Source organism: Nilaparvata lugens, chromosome 3, assembly GCF_014356525.2.
Source record: "Nilaparvata lugens isolate BPH chromosome 3, ASM1435652v1, whole genome shotgun sequence".
Taxonomy (NCBI): Eukaryota; Metazoa; Arthropoda; class Insecta; order Hemiptera; family Delphacidae; genus Nilaparvata; species Nilaparvata lugens.
In genome coordinates this window covers 55,202,420-55,220,246 of record NC_052506.1, presented here as the reverse complement: position 1 = coordinate 55,220,246, position 17,827 = coordinate 55,202,420, and the positions used below count along the sequence as shown (strand labels likewise).

General features: G+C 36.9%; 2 protein-coding genes across 4 annotated transcripts in view; one reads left to right on the top strand and one right to left on the bottom strand.

The window, feature by feature from the left end:
* Nucleotides 1-16,228, bottom strand: part of LOC111049011 (F-box only protein 42) — a 44,280-nt gene extending 28,052 nt beyond the window's left edge. Inside the window, exons 1-4 of one of the 3 annotated variants that reach the window (XM_039424075.1) lie at nt 12,780-13,188; nt 12,552-12,683; nt 11,876-11,963; nt 5,578-5,701 (exon numbers count right to left, since the gene is read on the bottom strand). In XM_039424075.1, the coding sequence (XP_039280009.1) occupies nt 5,578-5,701; nt 11,876-11,963; nt 12,552-12,683; nt 12,780-12,930 (495 nt within the window). In that variant the 5' untranslated portion in view covers nt 12,931-13,188. Of the gene's footprint in view, nt 1-5,577; nt 5,702-11,751; nt 11,964-12,551; nt 12,684-12,779; nt 13,212-15,820 lie in introns of those variants that run through there. The other 2 variants (XM_039424076.1, XM_039424073.1) reach the window with 2 other exon arrangements.
* A 91-nt stretch (nt 16,229-16,319) lies between these two features.
* LOC111049748 (mitoguardin) overlaps nt 16,320-17,827 on the top strand; it is a 244,274-nt gene continuing 242,766 nt past the window's right edge. Inside the window, exon 1 of the mRNA XM_039424068.1 lies at nt 16,320-16,621. Coding sequence (XP_039280002.1) covers nt 16,526-16,621 — 96 coding nt within the window. The 5' untranslated portion in view covers nt 16,320-16,525. The remainder of the gene's footprint in view (nt 16,622-17,827) is intronic.

Here is a 17,827-nt window from a genome sequence, read left to right as displayed (position 1 = left end):
AAGGACCTTAAGTTCCAAATTTCAAGTCATTCCGTTAATTGGGAGATGAGATATTGTGTACACAGACGCACATACACTCATACACACACACACACACACACACATACAGACCAATACACAAAAACCAGTTTTTTGGACTCAGGGGACCTTGAAACGTATAGAAATTTAGAAATTGGGGTACCTTAATTTTTTTCGGAAAGCAATACTTTCCTTACCTATGGTAATAGGGCAAGGAAAATAAAATATTTGTTGGCTGGTATTTTGAATAGAATAGAATATTTTAAAATATGTATAAATTTTTATCGTTTACTAATATTAAGTATGTAATATCATACAAACATATATTTCATGAGTTGATCAAATTTCTGGTCAAGGTATTGAATCCAGTTGACTCAATGTATGTCAGACACCTCTACTGTATTATGTTTTCTCATCAGAGCTTAGACTTTCTAACCTATTTCAAATGTGAGTTTTTAAAATAGAGATGCTTCCCATGTTATTTAAATGAAGTTACTTTTACGCCCTAGGGAGTTTATTTTTATTTTTAATATTTTATTTTTTCGTCCTGAGACCGAAAAAGTGACACTCTAGTATTATGTTGTCAGCCCGGGAATCGAACCCGGTCCTCCTAATTGCCAGTCAGGAATGCTTACCCTTACACCAAACTGACAATCTCTGGATAGCAGCGCTCATTTTATTCGAAGCCGTAGCGGCTAGCTATTCTAGAGATGGAAATTAATAATTGTTAATATTTAAATATTAATATTTAATCAATTATTCATTCATTAGCATTTGAATAAATGCGATTTATCAGTAATTTTCATCTCTATTCAGTTATTTCTCAATTAGAGACATGATATTAAGATATTATGAGAATAATTCTATTTCAATCTAATAGTTCTTCGAAAATTGAAACATGAATGATGTGGAGAACTCAAACAAACATCCATATCGAACATTCTTATGTATGAAACACATGAGAAAAGTAACCCTCTAATTTAGCACCGCCATTACTTAAGCTAAACCAGTGTACACTTTAGTTTTCACACTTTCAAGTTCATTTTTTCCTGAAAACCTTGGTAAAACTTACTCAACTCCCAAAAAATATAAGACGGACTCGTGTACCGAATTTAAACAATTTCTGTCTATAAGATAATGAAAAAAGCAGAAAGTTTAGGAAAATACCAATTTTGAGCGCATCTTCGGTGAAGTATTGAAGTCCTTTCAACATAAGATATTTAGACTCTAGCTGACCTCTGTACCTGATTTTGTTGATTCGTTTTTGAAAGATACTGGAAAACGCTGAAAACCACTAAATTTTACGCATCGGCGTAATTAAGAAGCCCTCTTAAGAAAACAATGTCTGCACCCTAGCAGAACTTCGGTACCAAAGTATAACATTTTTTCTCAATTAGTTGAAAAATGTGAAAATTGCAAAAAACGACAGGGAACGCTAGGAAAACGCAGTAAAACCGCCCATCTTGGTCGTATCTTTGTCGTAATTCTGATGTTCTCTCAAGACAAAATTTCTAGACTCTTGCTGAACTTCTGTAAATTTGAACATAATCTGTCAATTATTTCTTGAGAAGGCCTAGAAAACACAGAGAAAACGCTCAAAACCCGCCGATCTTGAGCAGAACTTGGGCGTTATTTCTAGACCCTTTCAATAAAACATTTTTATATCTCAGCTGAGCCTGTGTACCAAATTTGAACATAAGTTCTCTAATGGTTCATGAAAAATGTGAGAAAACGCTAGAGAACGCAGTAAACCCGCTTATCTTGAACGTATCTGGGACAAGGTTAGCGACTTCATTCCATTTCATGAGAAGTGATGCTGGTTAAGTCATTGATTTTCTCATACTTCTCTTACGGTGACATTGTGGTCAATGACATGACTGTGGCCTTGTCAGAACGACTGCAGAGGGCTCAGAACTATTGTATTCGGTTTATCTACAATATAAGGAGAATGATCATGGCCCCTTTTTTTAGCAACTATATGTGCCAAAGCTCAAGCACTTGAGCTTAAAAAACCCAGCCCTGATGGGTTCGGGCTGGTGCTGAGCCCCTTAAGGGCATGCCCCTCACGGGCTGAGCTCTTTTGAGGTTCGTTCTGGTCTCCGTCTCTGGAAGCACTGGATCCACCAGTTCTCATGGTGAAGGGAGAAACGCCAACCAGGAGGAACCGTAGCACACGAGATGACTGTGTGACTTCGTCCCTGGCAGTACGGCTAGGTGAAGGCTCCAGACTATGGGAGGTTCGTGGATGACCGAGTCGCCAGAACTCTCCGTCTCTGGGAGTAGCTGGGCACAGTGAAGCATCCGGTGGAATTTCGAGGTTAACCAGTGAGAGACTAGACTATGGGAATCAGGGTACCCCCGTCTCTGGAAGTAGCAGGCATGTGAAACCCCCAGGAGGCCAGACCTCGGGTCCCAGACTGTGGGAATCGGGTAACGCCTCCGTCTCTGGAAGTAGCATCATAGTATGTCGAAAAATCCTCTCACTGGTCCTTCTTTCCGAAACGCTCGCGTACCCCTTCCGCCTTTGTAGTGGACGTGCAAGCGCCAGCCGTGGAGACGCATACAATTGGAAACCACAAGTACGAGGGCAAATCAAATATAAACGGTAATTTTCAAATTATATTTATTGAATTATATTATACAGTAACTATACATTCAACATTTTTCAATATAGTCTCCTGCATTATCTACAAACTTCTGCCACCGATTTGGAAGCTTGAATATTCCCTGTTCATAAAAAGATTGAGGGCGAGTTGTTAACCAATCGCGCACGTGCTTTTCGACATCTTCATTGTTTTCAAATCGTTTTCCTCCAAGTGATTCTTTCAGCAGCGCAAACAAAAAATAGTCACAAGGGAACAGGTCTGGACTGTAAGGAGGGTGTTCGAGAGTTTCACAGCCCATTTTTTCCCTTGTCAACAATGCGGTGTGAGTCTCCCAGCAATCTCCAACCTGACCTGTCAGGTGCCAACAAACGGCCACAGCCACATCACGTCCAAACGAGTTTGGTACAGTCAACAGCTAAATTACCGTTTATATTTGATTTACCCTCGTATTTTTCCTGGTCTGTAGACGAGTTAACTGAACTTATGTACTGAATTTGAACATTTCTGTCTGTTCATTACCCCCCCACCCAAAAACTGATAAAATTTAAAAAATGCTGGAAAACGCACGAAAACAGCAAATTTAGGACGTATTCTTAGCATAATTAGAAACCCTCACTAATGCTAAATTTCAACACTATAGCTGAACTTTTTAACAAATTTGGAAGTTTTCTCATTTGTTCTCGAAAAAGCTGAGAAGCCTAATAATGAAAATGGTAAAAAAGCTGTAAGTTCGCCAACTAGACGTAACTTTGGTGTCATTCCAAAACCGTTTCAATTTTAAAAATTTTACACCTTATCTGAACCTGTGTGTAAATTTGAACATAATCTGTCAATTATTTCTTGAGAAGGCCTAGAAAACACAGAGAAAACGCTCAAAACCCGCCGATCTTGAGCAGAACTTGGGCGTTATTTCTAGACCCTTTCAATAAAACATTTTTATATCTCAGCTGAGCCTGTGTACCAAATTTGAACATAAGTTCTCTAATGGTTCATGAAAAATGTGAGAAAACGCTAGAGAACGCAGTAAACCCGCTTATCTTGAACGTATCTGGGACAAGGTTAGCGACTTCATTCCATTTCATGAGAAGTGATGCTGGTTAAGTCATTGATTTTCTCATACTTCTCTTACGGTGACATTGTGGTCAATGACATGACTGTGGCCTTGTCAGAACGACTGCAGAGGGCTCAGAACTATTGTATTCGGTTTATCTACAATATAAGGAGAATGATCATGGCCCCTTTTTTTAGCAACTATATGTGCCAAAGCTCAAGCACTTGAGCTTAAAAAACCCAGCCCTGATGGGTTCGGGCTGGTGCTGAGCCCCTTAAGGGCATGCCCCTCACGGGCTGAGCTCTTTTGAGGTTCGTTCTGGTCTCCGTCTCTGGAAGCACTGGATCCACCAGTTCTCATGGTGAAGGGAGAAACGCCAACCAGGAGGAACCGTAGCACACGAGATGACTGTGTGACTTCGTCCCTGGCAGTACGGCTAGGTGAAGGCTCCAGACTATGGGAGGTTCGTGGATGACCGAGTCGCCAGAACTCTCCGTCTCTGGGAGTAGCTGGGCACAGTGAAGCATCCGGTGGAATTTCGAGGTTAACCAGTGAGAGACTAGACTATGGGAATCAGGGTACCCCCGTCTCTGGAAGTAGCAGGCATGTGAAACCCCCAGGAGGCCAGACCTCGGGTCCCAGACTGTGGGAATCGGGTAACGCCTCCGTCTCTGGAAGTAGCATCATAGTATGTCGAAAAATCCTCTCACTGGTCCTTCTTTCCGAAACGCTCGCGTACCCCTTCCGCCTTTGTAGTGGACGTGCAAGCGCCAGCCGTGGAGACGCATACAATTGGAAACCACAAGTACGAGGGCAAATCAAATATAAACGGTAATTTTCAAATTATATTTATTGAATAATATTATACAGTAACTATACATTCAACATTTTTCAATATAGTCTCCTGCATTATCTACAAACTTCTGCCACCGATTTGGAAGCTTGAATATTCCCTGTTCATAAAAAGATTGAGGGCGAGTTGTTAACCAATCGCGCACGTGCTTTTCGACATCTTCATTGTTTTCAAATCGTTTTCCTCCAAGTGATTCTTTCAGCAGCGCAAACAAAAAATAGTCACAAGGGAACAGGTCTGGACTGTAAGGAGGGTGTTCGAGAGTTTCACAGCCCATTTTTTCCCTTGTCAACAATGCGGTGTGAGTCTCCCAGCAATCTCCAACCTGACCTGTCAGGTGCCAACAAACGGCCACAGCCACATCACGTCCAAACGAGTTTGGTACAGTCAACAGCTAAATTACCGTTTATATTTGATTTACCCTCGTATTTTTCCTGGTCTGTAGACGAGTTAACTGAACTTATGTACTGAATTTGAACATTTCTGTCTGTTCATTACCCCCCCACCCAAAAACTGATAAAATTTAAAAAATGCTGGAAAACGCACGAAAACAGCAAATTTAGGACGTATTCTTAGCATAATTAGAAACCCTCACTAATGCTAAATTTCAACACTATAGCTGAACTTTTTAACAAATTTGGAAGTTTTCTTATTTGTTCTCGAAAAAGCTGAGAAGCCTAATAATGAAAATGGTAAAAAAGCTGTAAGTTCGCCAACTAGACGTAACTTTGGTGTCATTCCAAAACCGTTTCAATTTTAAAAATTTTACACCTTATCTGAACCTGTGTGTAAATTTGAACATTTTTTGTGAAATAGTTATTGGAAAGCAGAAAAACCGCTAAGACCGCCGATTTTAGGCGCAACGTTTAGAAATGTTGGATCAGAAGAATGGCCTTGGAATAACACCAGAGATAAGTCCAAAATGAGCGGGTTTTAAGCGAGGGCGGAGCCCCCTAGCTTGACGGATAAGGCGAGCGAAGCAATCCTTCCGGCTAGTAAAAACATAAAAAAATTAACATAGCTTAAATATGACTGAATAGAATACTTACGTAACTGAAGTAATATGTGGACGGATGCGACTTTCCTCCAAATAGGAGGAGACAGCTATCGTGGTGGACTAGAGTGGCACATGCTTTAGGCGATGGATAAGTGCCCATTGTTAGCAGCCTGGACCATTGTCGTGTAGAGAGATCAAGCTTCCACAAGTCATTGAAAGTGGTATACTTATGAATTAACTGTTCATTATTGCTGAAAATTAAGTTAATCATATTTTATTGCCAAGAAAATATATTTTAAAGGAAAGCAATACTTTCCTTACCTATGGTAATAGGGCAAGGAAAATAAAATATTTGTTGGCTGGTATTTTGAATAGAATAGAATATTTTAAAATATGTATAAATTTTTATCGTTTACTAATATTAAGTATGTAATATCATACAAACATATATTTCATGAGTTGATCAAATTTCTGGTCAAGGTATTGAATCCAGTTGACTCAATGTATGTCAGACACCTCTACTGTATTATGTTTTCTCATCAGAGCTTAGACTTTCTAACCTATTTCAAATGTGAGTTTTTAAAATAGAGATGCTTCCCATGTTATTTAAATGAAGTTACTTTTACGCCCTAGGGAGTTTATTTTTATTTTTAATATTTTATTTTTTCGTCCTGAGACCGAAAAAGTGACACTTTAGTATTATGTTGTCAGCCCGGGAATCGAACCCGGTCCTCCTAATTGCCAGTCAGGAATGCTTACCCTTACACCAAACTGACAATCTCTGGATAGCAGCGCTCATTTTATTCGAAGCCGTAGCGGCTAGCTATTCTAGAGATGGAAATTAATAATTGTTAATATTTAAATATTAATATTTAATCAATTATTCATTCATTAGCATTTGAATAAATGCGATTTATCAGTAATTTTCATCTCTATTCAGTTATTTCTCAATTAGAGACATGATATTAAGATATTATGAGAATAATTCTATTTCAATCTAATAGTTCTTCGAAAATTGAAACATGAATGATGTGGAGAACTCAAACAAACATCCATATCGAACATTCTTATGTATGAAACACATGAGAAAAGTAACCCTCTAATTTAGCACCGCCATTACTTAAGCTAAACCAGTGTACACTTTAGTTTTCACAAGTTCATTTTTCCCTGAAAACCTTGGTAAAACTTACTCAACTCCCAAAAAATATAAGACGGACTCGTGTACCGAATTAAACAATTTGTGCCTATAAGATAATGCAAAAAGCAGAAAGTTTAGGAAAATACCAATTTTGAGCGCATCTTCGGTGAAGTATTGAAGTCCTTTCAACATAAGATATTTAGACTCTAGCTGACCTCTGTACCTGATTTTGTTGATTCGTTTTTGAAAGATACTGGAAAACGCTGAAAACCACTAAATTTTACGCATCGGCGTAATTAAGAAGCCCTCTTAAGAAAACAATGTCTGCACCCTAGCAGAACTTCGGTACCAAAGTATAACATTTTTTCTCAATTAGTTGAAAAATGTGAAAATTGCAAAAAACGACAGGGAACGCTAGGAAAACGCAGTAAAACCGCCCATCTTGGTCGTATCTTTGTCGTAATTCTGATGTTCTCTCAAGACAAAATTTCTAGACTCTTGCTGAACTTCTGTAAATTTGAACATAATCTGTCAATTATTTCTTGAGAAGGCCTAGAAAACACAGAGAAAACGCTCAAAACCCGCCGATCTTGAGCAGAACTTGGGCGTTATTTCTAGACCCTTTCAATAAAACATTTTTATATCTCAGCTGAGCCTGTGTACCAAATTTGAACATAAGTTCTCTAATGGTTCATGAAAAATGTGAGAAAACGCTAGAGAACGCAGTAAACCCGCTTATCTTGAACGTATCAGGGACAAGGTTAGCGACTTCATTCCATTTCATGAGAAGTGATGCTGGTTAAGTCATTGATTTTCTCATACTTCTCTTACGGTGACATTGTGGTCAATGACATGACTGTGGCCTTGTCAGAACGACTGCAGAGGGCTCAGAACTATTGTATTCGGTTTATCTACAATATAAGGAGAATGATCATGGCCCCTTTTTTAGCAACTATATGTGCCAAAGCTCAAGCACTTGAGCTTAAAAAACCCAGCCCTGATGGGTTCGGGCTGGTGCTGAGCCCCTTAAGGGCATGCCCCTCACGGGCTGAGCTCTTTTGAGGTTCGTTCTGGTCTCCGTCTCTGGAAGTAGCATCATAGTATGTCGAAAAATCCTCTCACTGGTCCTTCTTTCCGAAACGCTCGCGTACCCCTTCCGCCTTTGTAGTGGACGTGCAAGCGCCAGCCGTGGAGACGCATACAATTGGAAACCACAAGTACGAGGGCAAATCAAATATAAACGGTAATTTCAAAATTATATTTATTGAATAATATTATACAGTAACTATACATTCAACATTTTTCAATATAGTCTCCTGCATTATCTACAAACTTCTGCCACCGATTTGGAAGCTTGAATATTCCCTGTTCATAAAAAGATTGAGGGCGAGTTGTTAACCAATCGCGCACGTGCTTTTCGACATCTTCATTGTTTTCAAATCGTTTTCCTCCAAGTGATTCTTTCAGCAGCGCAAACAAAAAATAGTCACAAGGGAACAGGTCTGGACTGTAAGGAGGGTGTTCGAGAGTTTCACAGCCCATTTTTTCCCTTGTCAACAATGCGGTGTGAGTCTCCCAGCAATCTCCAACCTGAAGCATACTTTCCTTACCTATGGTAATAGGGCAAGGAAAATAAAATATTTGTTGGCTGGTATTTTGAATAGAATAGAATATTTTAAAATATGTATAAATTTTTATCGTTTACTAATATTAAGTATGTAATATCATACAAACATATATTTCATGAGTTGATCAAATTTCTGGTCAAGGTATTGAATCCAGTTGACTCAATGTATGTCAGACACCTCTACTGTATTATGTTTTCTCATCAGAGCTTAGACTTTCTAACCTATTTCAAATGTGAGTTTTTAAAATAGAGATGCTTCCCATGTTATTTAAATGAAGTTACTTTTACGCCCTAGGGAGTTTATTTTTATTTTTAATATTTTATTTTTTCGTCCTGAGACCGAAAAAGTGACACTTTAGTATTATGTTGTCAGCCCGGGAATCGAACCCGGTCCTCCTAATTGCCAGTCAGGAATGCTTACCCTTACACCAAACTGACTATCTCTGGATAGCAGCGCTCATTTTATTCGAAGCCGTAGCGGCTAGCTATTCTAGAGATGGAAATTAATAATTGTTAATATTTAAATATTAATATTTAATCAATTATTCATTCATTAGCATTTGAATAAATGCGATTTATCAGTAATTTTCATCTCTATTCAGTTATTTCTCAATTAGAGACATGATATTAAGATATTATGAGAATAATTCTATTTCAATCTAATAGTTCTTCGAAAATTGAAACATGAATGATGTGGAGAACTCAAACAAACATCCATATCGAACATTCTTATGTATGAAACACATGAGAAAAGTAACCCTCTAATTTAGCACCGCCATTACTTAAGCTAAACCAGTGTACACTTTAGTTTTCACAAGTTCATTTTTCCCTGAAAACCTTGGTAAAACTTACTCAACTCCCAAAAAATATAAGACGGACTCGTGTACCGAATTTAAACAATTTGTGCCTATAAGATAATGCAAAAAGCAGAAAGTTTAGGAAAATACCAATTTTGAGCGCATCTTCGGTGAAGTATTGAAGTCCTTTCAACATAAGATATTTAGACTCTAGCTGACCTCTGTACCTGATTTTGTTGATTCGTTTTTGAAAGATACTGGAAAACGCTGAAAACCACTAAATTTTACGCATCGGCGTAATTAAGAAGCCCTCTTAAGAAAACAATGTCTGCACCCTAGCAGAACTTCGGTACCAAAGTATAACATTTTTTCTCAATTAGTTGAAAAATGTGAAAATTGCAAAAAACGACAGGGAACGCTAGGAAAACGCAGTAAAACCGCCCATCTTGGTCGTATCTTTGTCGTAATTCTGATGTTCTCTCAAGACAAAATTTCTAGACTCTTGCTGAACTTCTGTAAATTTGAACATAATCTGTCAATTATTTCTTGAGAAGGCCTAGAAAACACAGAGAAAACGCTCAAAACCCGCCGATCTTGAGCAGAACTTGGGCGTTATTTCTAGACCCTTTCAATAAAACATGTTTATATCTCAGCTGAGCCTGTGTACCAAATTTGAACATAAGTTCTCTAATGGTTCATGAAAAATGTGAGAAAACGCTAGAGAACGCAGTAAACCCGCTTATCTTGAACGTATCAGGGACAAGGTTAGCGACTTCATTCCATTTCATGAGAAGTGATGCTGGTTAAGTCATTGATTTTCTCATACTTCTCTTACGGTGACATTGTGGTCAATGACATGACTGTGGCCTTGTCAGAACGACTGCAGAGGGCTCAGAACTATTGTATTCGGTTTATCTACAATATAAGGAGAATGATCATGGCCCCTTTTTTAGCAACTATATGTGCCAAAGCTCAAGCACTTGAGCTTAAAAAACCCAGCCCTGATGGGTTCGGGCTGGTGCTGAGCCCCTTAAGGGCATGCCCCTCACGGGCTGAGCTCTTTTGAGGTTCGTTCTGGTCTCCGTCTCTGGAAGCACTGGATCCACCAGTTCTCATGGTGAAGGGAGAAACGCCAACCAGGAGGAACCGTAGCACACGAGATGACTGTGTGACTTCGTCCCTGGCAGTACGGCTAGGTGAAGGCTCCAGACTATGGGAGGTTCGTGGATGACCGAGTCACCAGAACTCTCCGTCTCTGGGAGTAGCTGGGCACAGTGAAGCATCCGGTGGAATTTCGAGGTTAACCAGTGAGATACTAGACTATGGGAATCAGGGTACCCCCGTCTCTGGAAGTAGCAGGCATGTGAAACCCCCAGGAGGCCAGACCTCGGGTCCCAGACTGTGGGAATCGGGTAACGCCTCCGTCTCTGGAAGTAGCATCATAGTATGTCGAAAAATCCTCTCACTGGTCCTTCTTTCCGAAACGCTCGCGTACCCCTTCCGCCTTTGTAGTGGACGTGCAAGCGCCAGCCGTGGAGACGCATACAATTGGAAACCACAAGTACGAGGGCAAATCAAATATAAACGGTAATTTTCAAAATTATATTTATTGAATAATATTATACAGTAACTATACATTCAACATTTTTCAATATAGTCTCCTGCATTATCTACAAACTTCTGCCACCGATTTGGAAGCTTGAATATTCCCTGTTCATAAAAAGATTGAGGGCGAGTTGTTAACCAATCGCGCACGTGCTTTTCGACATCTTCATTGTTTTCAAATCGTTTTCCTCCAAGTGATTCTTTCAGCAGCGCAAACAAAAAATAGTCACAAGGGAACAGGTCTGGACTGTAAGGAGGGTGTTCGAGAGTTTCACAGCCCATTTTTTCCCTTGTCAACAATGCGGTGTGAGTCTCCCAGCAATCTCCAACCTGAACTGTCAGGTGCCAACAAACGGCCACAGCCACATCACGTCCAAACGAGTTTGGTACAGTCAACAGCTAAATTACCGTTTATATTTGATTTACCCTCGTATTTTTCCTGGTCTGTAGACGAGTTAACTGAACTTATGTACTGAATTTGAACATTTTCTGTCTGTTCATTACCCCCCCACCCAAAAACTGATAAAATTTAAAAAATGCTGGAAAACGCACGAAAAACAGCAAATTTAGGACGTATTCTTAGCATAATTAGAAACCCTCACTAATGCTAAATTTCAACACTATAGCTGAACTTTTTAACAAATTTGGAAGTTTTCTCATTTGTTCTCGAAAAAGCTGAGAAGCCTAATAATGAAAATGGTAAAAAAGCTGTAAGTTCGCCAACTAGACGTAACTTTGGTGTCATTCCAAAACCGTTTCAATTTTAAAAATTTTACACCTTATCTGAACCTGTGTGTCAAAAATTTGAACATTTTTTGTGAAATAGTTATTGAAAAGCAGAAAAACCGCTAAGACCGCCGATTTTAGGCGCAACGTTTAGAAATGTTGGATCAGAAGAATGGCCTTGGAATAACACCAGAGATAAGTCCAAAATGAGCGGGTTTTAAGCGAGGGCGGAGCCCCCTAGCTTGACGGATAAGGCGAGCGAAGCAATCCTTCCGGCTAGTAAAAACATAAAAAAATTAACATAGCTTAAATATGACTGAATAGAATACTTACGTAACTGAAGTAGTATGTGGACGGATGCGACTTTCCTCCAAATAGGAGGAGACAGCTATCGTGGTGGACTAGAGTGGCACATGCTTTAGGCGATGGATAAGTGCCCATTGTTAGCAGCCTGGACCATTGTCGTGTAGAGAGATCAAGCTTCCACAAGTCATTGAAAGTGGTCATGGTCCTGGTGCAGCCTCCAAAAACGTACATAAAGTTATCTGAAAAAATATTGTACAAAAATAGGTATCAAATTGAATGTCTTTATTGTCGTTTACAATTAGGCCTATACATGTATTGACAAAGTCATGAAAACGGAGCATAGTCTAGAACTGAGGTGAAAAACAACAAATATTTAAGTAGAATTTAAAAAACAATAGGTCTATTAAATCAATAATATGACAGAATTCAACAATATAAACAGAATTTATTGAAACAACAAATATTATACCTATACAAAACAGCACTTCTAATACTTTAACACTAAATAATTATATCTGGATGCTCAAAGAATTCCTCAATGTCATAAAAAGAATTTTCACTCAGTCCAATATTCAATCTGTTAAGAAAAGTCTTATTATCATATTTGTTAATGGAGCTAACTTTGTAAATTGCATGTACCGTACTGTATCTCTTTTTTAGTATATTGCTTAGAACGATTGTAAATTGTAGTGAAGACTGATTTGGGCTTAATGCCTGTAGTCTTCTTTGTTCTGACATAAATAAATAAATAAGAGTAGATGGCGGTTTCTCATCCGCTACAAACTTCAGAATCTCATTCATTGATCGAAATGTTAGAAAGATCTTACCATGACAGCAAGCTGAATGGGAGTATCTTTTAGTAATTGACTGGTCTTTTTCAGATGGTGTAATATTCTCCCATTGTACATCAAAATTCGCCAAAGATTTGAGAAGAAGTTGGTGACAATGATAGAAAACATCTGGAAAAAATTAAAAATATAAGAAAACCTTAAATACAGTGGTATTAATTGATAGGAGGTAGGCTTATTATTATTTTACAATATTATCCAACTTACTTTCAACTATTTTCTTCCAACGAAGATTAACATTCATGCAATTATCCAGATCAATGTATGGTGGTAGAAGACTGAGAATATACTCCAAAACTTCATCAGGCAAGTCTTCTATTGAGCAGACGGAATTAATAACACTATTATTCTCAGACATTATCTAATTTTTTAATTTAATCCCGAAAAAATAACTCAATAAAGACTTATAGGTTAGAAATCGCTTTATATTAGAAAAAAACATTTGTTTTGGCCACGGCACAGTTATCATATTTATTAATAGATTTAACTATTACAGAGTGTAAAATTTAAGCAGAAATTACTTCAATAACAAACAATATTTTGATAGAAATCTCTAAAAACTACAATTAATTATTTATGTAGCATGATGTAAACGTAAACTTTTTGATAGAAGCGCTACAACAGTTCGAATTTCGAACTGAACTGACAAATCAGCTGATACTTTAAACAGCTGGTCAAAGGGATTGAATTTGAATTTTATCTTCTGTCTTTTCTCCCTCCGGTTAAAAAAACATGTGATCGGTTTTGTTCTATTTGAAAATATTGTGCAGTTTACGATATACGTTAATTTTAATCGTTATGTTAGCAAAAGTTAACCCCTCTGTTTGTTTGAAGTTGATAAATGTGTAAAATTTTGTGAAATAACAATTTGTTGTTAGAAAAATACGTAATTACAAACCTAACCTTAACCATGTCAACTCAAATCAGCTTAGTTTCTTTAGTCAAAACATTCAGATCGTTTAATTCTAAATTGTTTAGTCGAATCGGATTCTCGAAATCTCAAAAGGTATGTTTCATCACTCATTTAACTTTAATTCGGTATTCTATAATGTCCAAGTTATCTCGAGACAATTTCTAGAAACAATGACTTGATATAATATATTATTTTAAAACATGTAAGATTATAAATGCTATTTTATTAATTATAGACATTAATTTTAGCTTGAACAATAGGCCTACTATATAAAAATAATACAAATATTATAGGCCTAGGTACTCTTTCTTAAAATTCGTCAATATTCTTTAAACAACTTTGAGCAAACGATCTGTAAGTTAAGTAGCCAACCAGTTTATTGAGTACTGGAGTTCTGAGCTGGTATAGCACAGAATAGGTATGTATACTGTGATTTATGTATGTATACTGTGGCTATAGTGTACAATAGAGAATAACATAAGTGGGATTTTTCCATGATTGAGTTTTGAGTAGCATGTAAGACACAGCAATGAATGTAAAAGACTATCAGCCTTAATCTAGACTTAGCCATCAATTATATTGTTGCACTCATTTCATCTATCCTTATTAAGTCAGAACCAAGAAGCATAAATCAGAATTTATCAATGTGAACACTGTCCATTAACTATACTACGTTTCATGTGTACAGTAGTGTAATCAGACGGTGATAGATAGCAAAAACGTTCAACTCATTAATGAAAAGAGGTAGAATAAAATGTAAAAGTAGTTACCGTATTTCTAATGCTTCAAATAGGGTGATTGTATCTTTCTTTGTTAACTTATGGCTCTACCACACCTTTATCGTTCAGTCTTATTGCAAGCAAATTTTACCAACATTTCTGCATTCGGGCACAACTCGGTGTATTTACAGATTCTTTCTCTTATTTTTCTTATTCTTCATTGCTTGTTAAGATGCTTGCAATATTTCTGTTGAAATGATATAGGGTGACTCAAGATTGTACACAATTAATTAATTCAGTTAAGTCTTTGCTTACATTACTGAATTATTGTAAATGTTTTGTTTTCATAAAATATCAATAATATTAATTTATGTGTGTATTAATGATGATAATGATGATTTTTTTCAACAGTATAAATGATATGAATGTTATGAGTGTTATGCCCACAAGGCGGTACAACAGGTAGGACATTTTGAAATGGATTTTCAGGCTTCAGGGATCACTGCAGGCTAATTTCCAGGAATCTTGGTATTTTAATGTTGCACAGACATTAAGTATTGTACTCGCTGATGTAAATGAAGAAAAATCAGGGTCAACGTGAGATATGCACTGCTACAATAAACGACACCCCAACAAACTGGAGGTTGACTACCCTGAAACAGACTAGCAGAGGCCCTATGGTTTACCATCAGCCATCACAGGCTACAAAAGTTTTCAAAAGCCTTCCTAAGGGATTACAGGACAAACTGAACTCGTGGTTTCACGCCATTTTGATAAACAAAGTCTATCTACTCATACGGAGAGTGGAAAAGCGACAGGGTGCCCTTTTTGTGAATTAAGCACCTTCACAACACAAATGACCATGCATGCTATTTTCTTATATTGTGCAATTTTTCTTAGTATATTGAAACTGGTCCTTGGCAACGTCATCAAGTAAGTAAGGTGTGCCTCAAGGAAGAAATCGATGTGTAATGAGTTGATAGATTTCCCGTTGGATTCAGATTTCAGTTGTGTGTGGTGCCGGTCCGATCTACAGATTTCGATGGATTCCGAAGCTTCGGAAATCGATTTGTGAAAATCATATTTAGCTGAACCGGTTATACTTTGAATGGAAGTAGGAGGCGCACGCCTCTTACTAATCTAAGCAATTAGATGCCAGCACGACCACAGAGAGGAGTACAAGTAAATGCTTAATCTTCTGTTATAATATTTATGAATTTGCAGATTATGTTAGTACCAATTTCGAATTGCAAACATCATGACCATTCCTAATTTTTTCAGGTTGTTCTTTTATCGGTGACAGCCAGCATAGCACTACTTGCTCTTTTCGCTAGATATGTTCGGAGACGTAAGACCACTTCAGGCACATCGTACCGAAAACTTCCGCGGAGTCCTCAGATTCTACATGACAGTGATGGAGGTAATTATAAAACGTTTTCCAAATGGTGTAATATTCTCCCATTGTACATCAAAATTCGCCAAAGATTTGAGAAGAAGTTGGTGACAATGATAGAAAACATCTGGAAAAAATTAAAAATATAAGAAAACCTTAAATACAGTGGTATTAATTGATAGGAGGTAGGCTTATTATTATTTTACAATATTATCCAACTTACTTTCAACTATTTTCTTCCAACGAAGATTAACATTCATGCAATTATCCAGATCAATGTATGGTGGTAGAAGACTGAGAATATACTCCAAAACTTCATCAGGCAAGTCTTCTATTGAGCAGACGGAATTAATAACACTATTATTCTCAGACATTATCTAATTTTTTAATTTAAATCCCGAAAAAATAACTCAATAAAGACTTATAGGTTAGAAATCGCTTTATATTAGAAAAAAACATTTGTTTTGGCCACGGCACAGTTATCATATTTATTAATAGATTTAACTATTACAGAGTGTAAAATTTAAGCAGAAATTACTTCAATAACAAACAATATTTTGATAGAAATCTCTAAAAACTACAATTAATTATTTACGTAGCATGATGTAAACGTAAACTTTTTGATAGAAGCGCTACAACAGTTCGAATTTCGAACTGAACTGACAAATCAGCTGATACTTTAAACAGCTGGTCAAAGGGATTGAATTTGAATTTTATCTTCTGTCTTTTCTCCCTCCGGTTAAAAAAACATGTGATCGGTTTTGTTCTATTTGAAAATATTGTGCAGTTTACGATATACGTTAATTTTAATCGTTATGTTAGCAAAAGTTAACCCCTCTGTTTGTTTGAAGTTGATAAATGTGTAAAATTTTGTGAAATAACAATTTGTTGTTAGAAAAATACGTAATTACAAAACCTAACCTTAACCATGTCAACTCAAATCAGCTTAGTTTCTTTAGTCAAAACATTCAGATCGTTTAATTCTAAATTGTTTAGTCGAATCGGATTCTCGAAATCTCAAAAGGTATGTTTCATCACTCATTTAACTTTAATTCGGTATTCTATAATGTCCAAGTTATCTCGAGACAATTTCTAGAAACAATGACTTGATATAATATATTATATTTAAAACATGTAAGATTATAAATGCTATTTTATTAATTACCGTATAGACATTAATTTTAGCTTGAACAATAGGCCTACTATATGAAAATATTACAATATTATAGGCCTAGGTACTCTTTCTTAAAATTCGTCAATATTCTTTAAACAACTTTGAGCAAACGATCTGTAAGTTAAGTAGCCAACCAGTTTATTGAGTACTGGAGTTCTGAGCTGGTATAGCACAGAATAGGTATGTATACTGTGATTTATGTATGTATACTGTGGCTATAGTGTACAATAGAGAATAACATAAGTGGGATTTTTCCATGATTGAGTTTTGAGTAGCATGTAAGACACAGCAATGAATGTAAAAGACTATCAGCCTTAATCTAGACTTAGCCATCAATTTATATTGTTGCACTCATTTCATCTATCCTTATTAAGTCAGAACCAAGAAGCATAAATCAGAATTTATCAATGTGAACACTGTCCATTAACTATACTACGTTTCATGTGTACAGTAGTGTAATCAGACGGTGATAGATAGCAAAAACGTTCAACTCATTAATGAAAAGAGGTAGAATAAAATGTAAAAGTAGTTACCGTATTTCTAATGCTTCAAATAGGGTGATTGTATCTTTCTTTGTTAACTTATGGCTCTACCACACCTTTATCGTTCAGTCTTATTGCAAGCAAATTTTACCAACATTTCTGCATTCGGGCACAACTCGGTGTATTTACAGATTCTTTCTCTTATTTTTCTTATTCTTCATTGCTTGTTAAGATGCTTGCAATATTTCTGTTGAAATGATATAGGGTGACTCAAGATTGTACACAATTAATTAATTCAGTTAAGTCTTTGCTTACATTACTGATGATAATGATGATTTTTTTCAACAGTATAAATGATATGAATGTTATGAGTGTTATGCCCACAAGGCGGTACAACAGGTAGGACATTTTGAAATGGATTTTCAGGCTTCAGGGATCACTGCAGGCTAATTTCCAGGAATCTTGGTATTTTAATGTTGAACAGACATTAAGTATTGTACTCGCTGATGTAAATGAAGAAAAATCAGGGTCAACGTGAGATATGCACTGCTACAATAAACGACACCCCAACAAA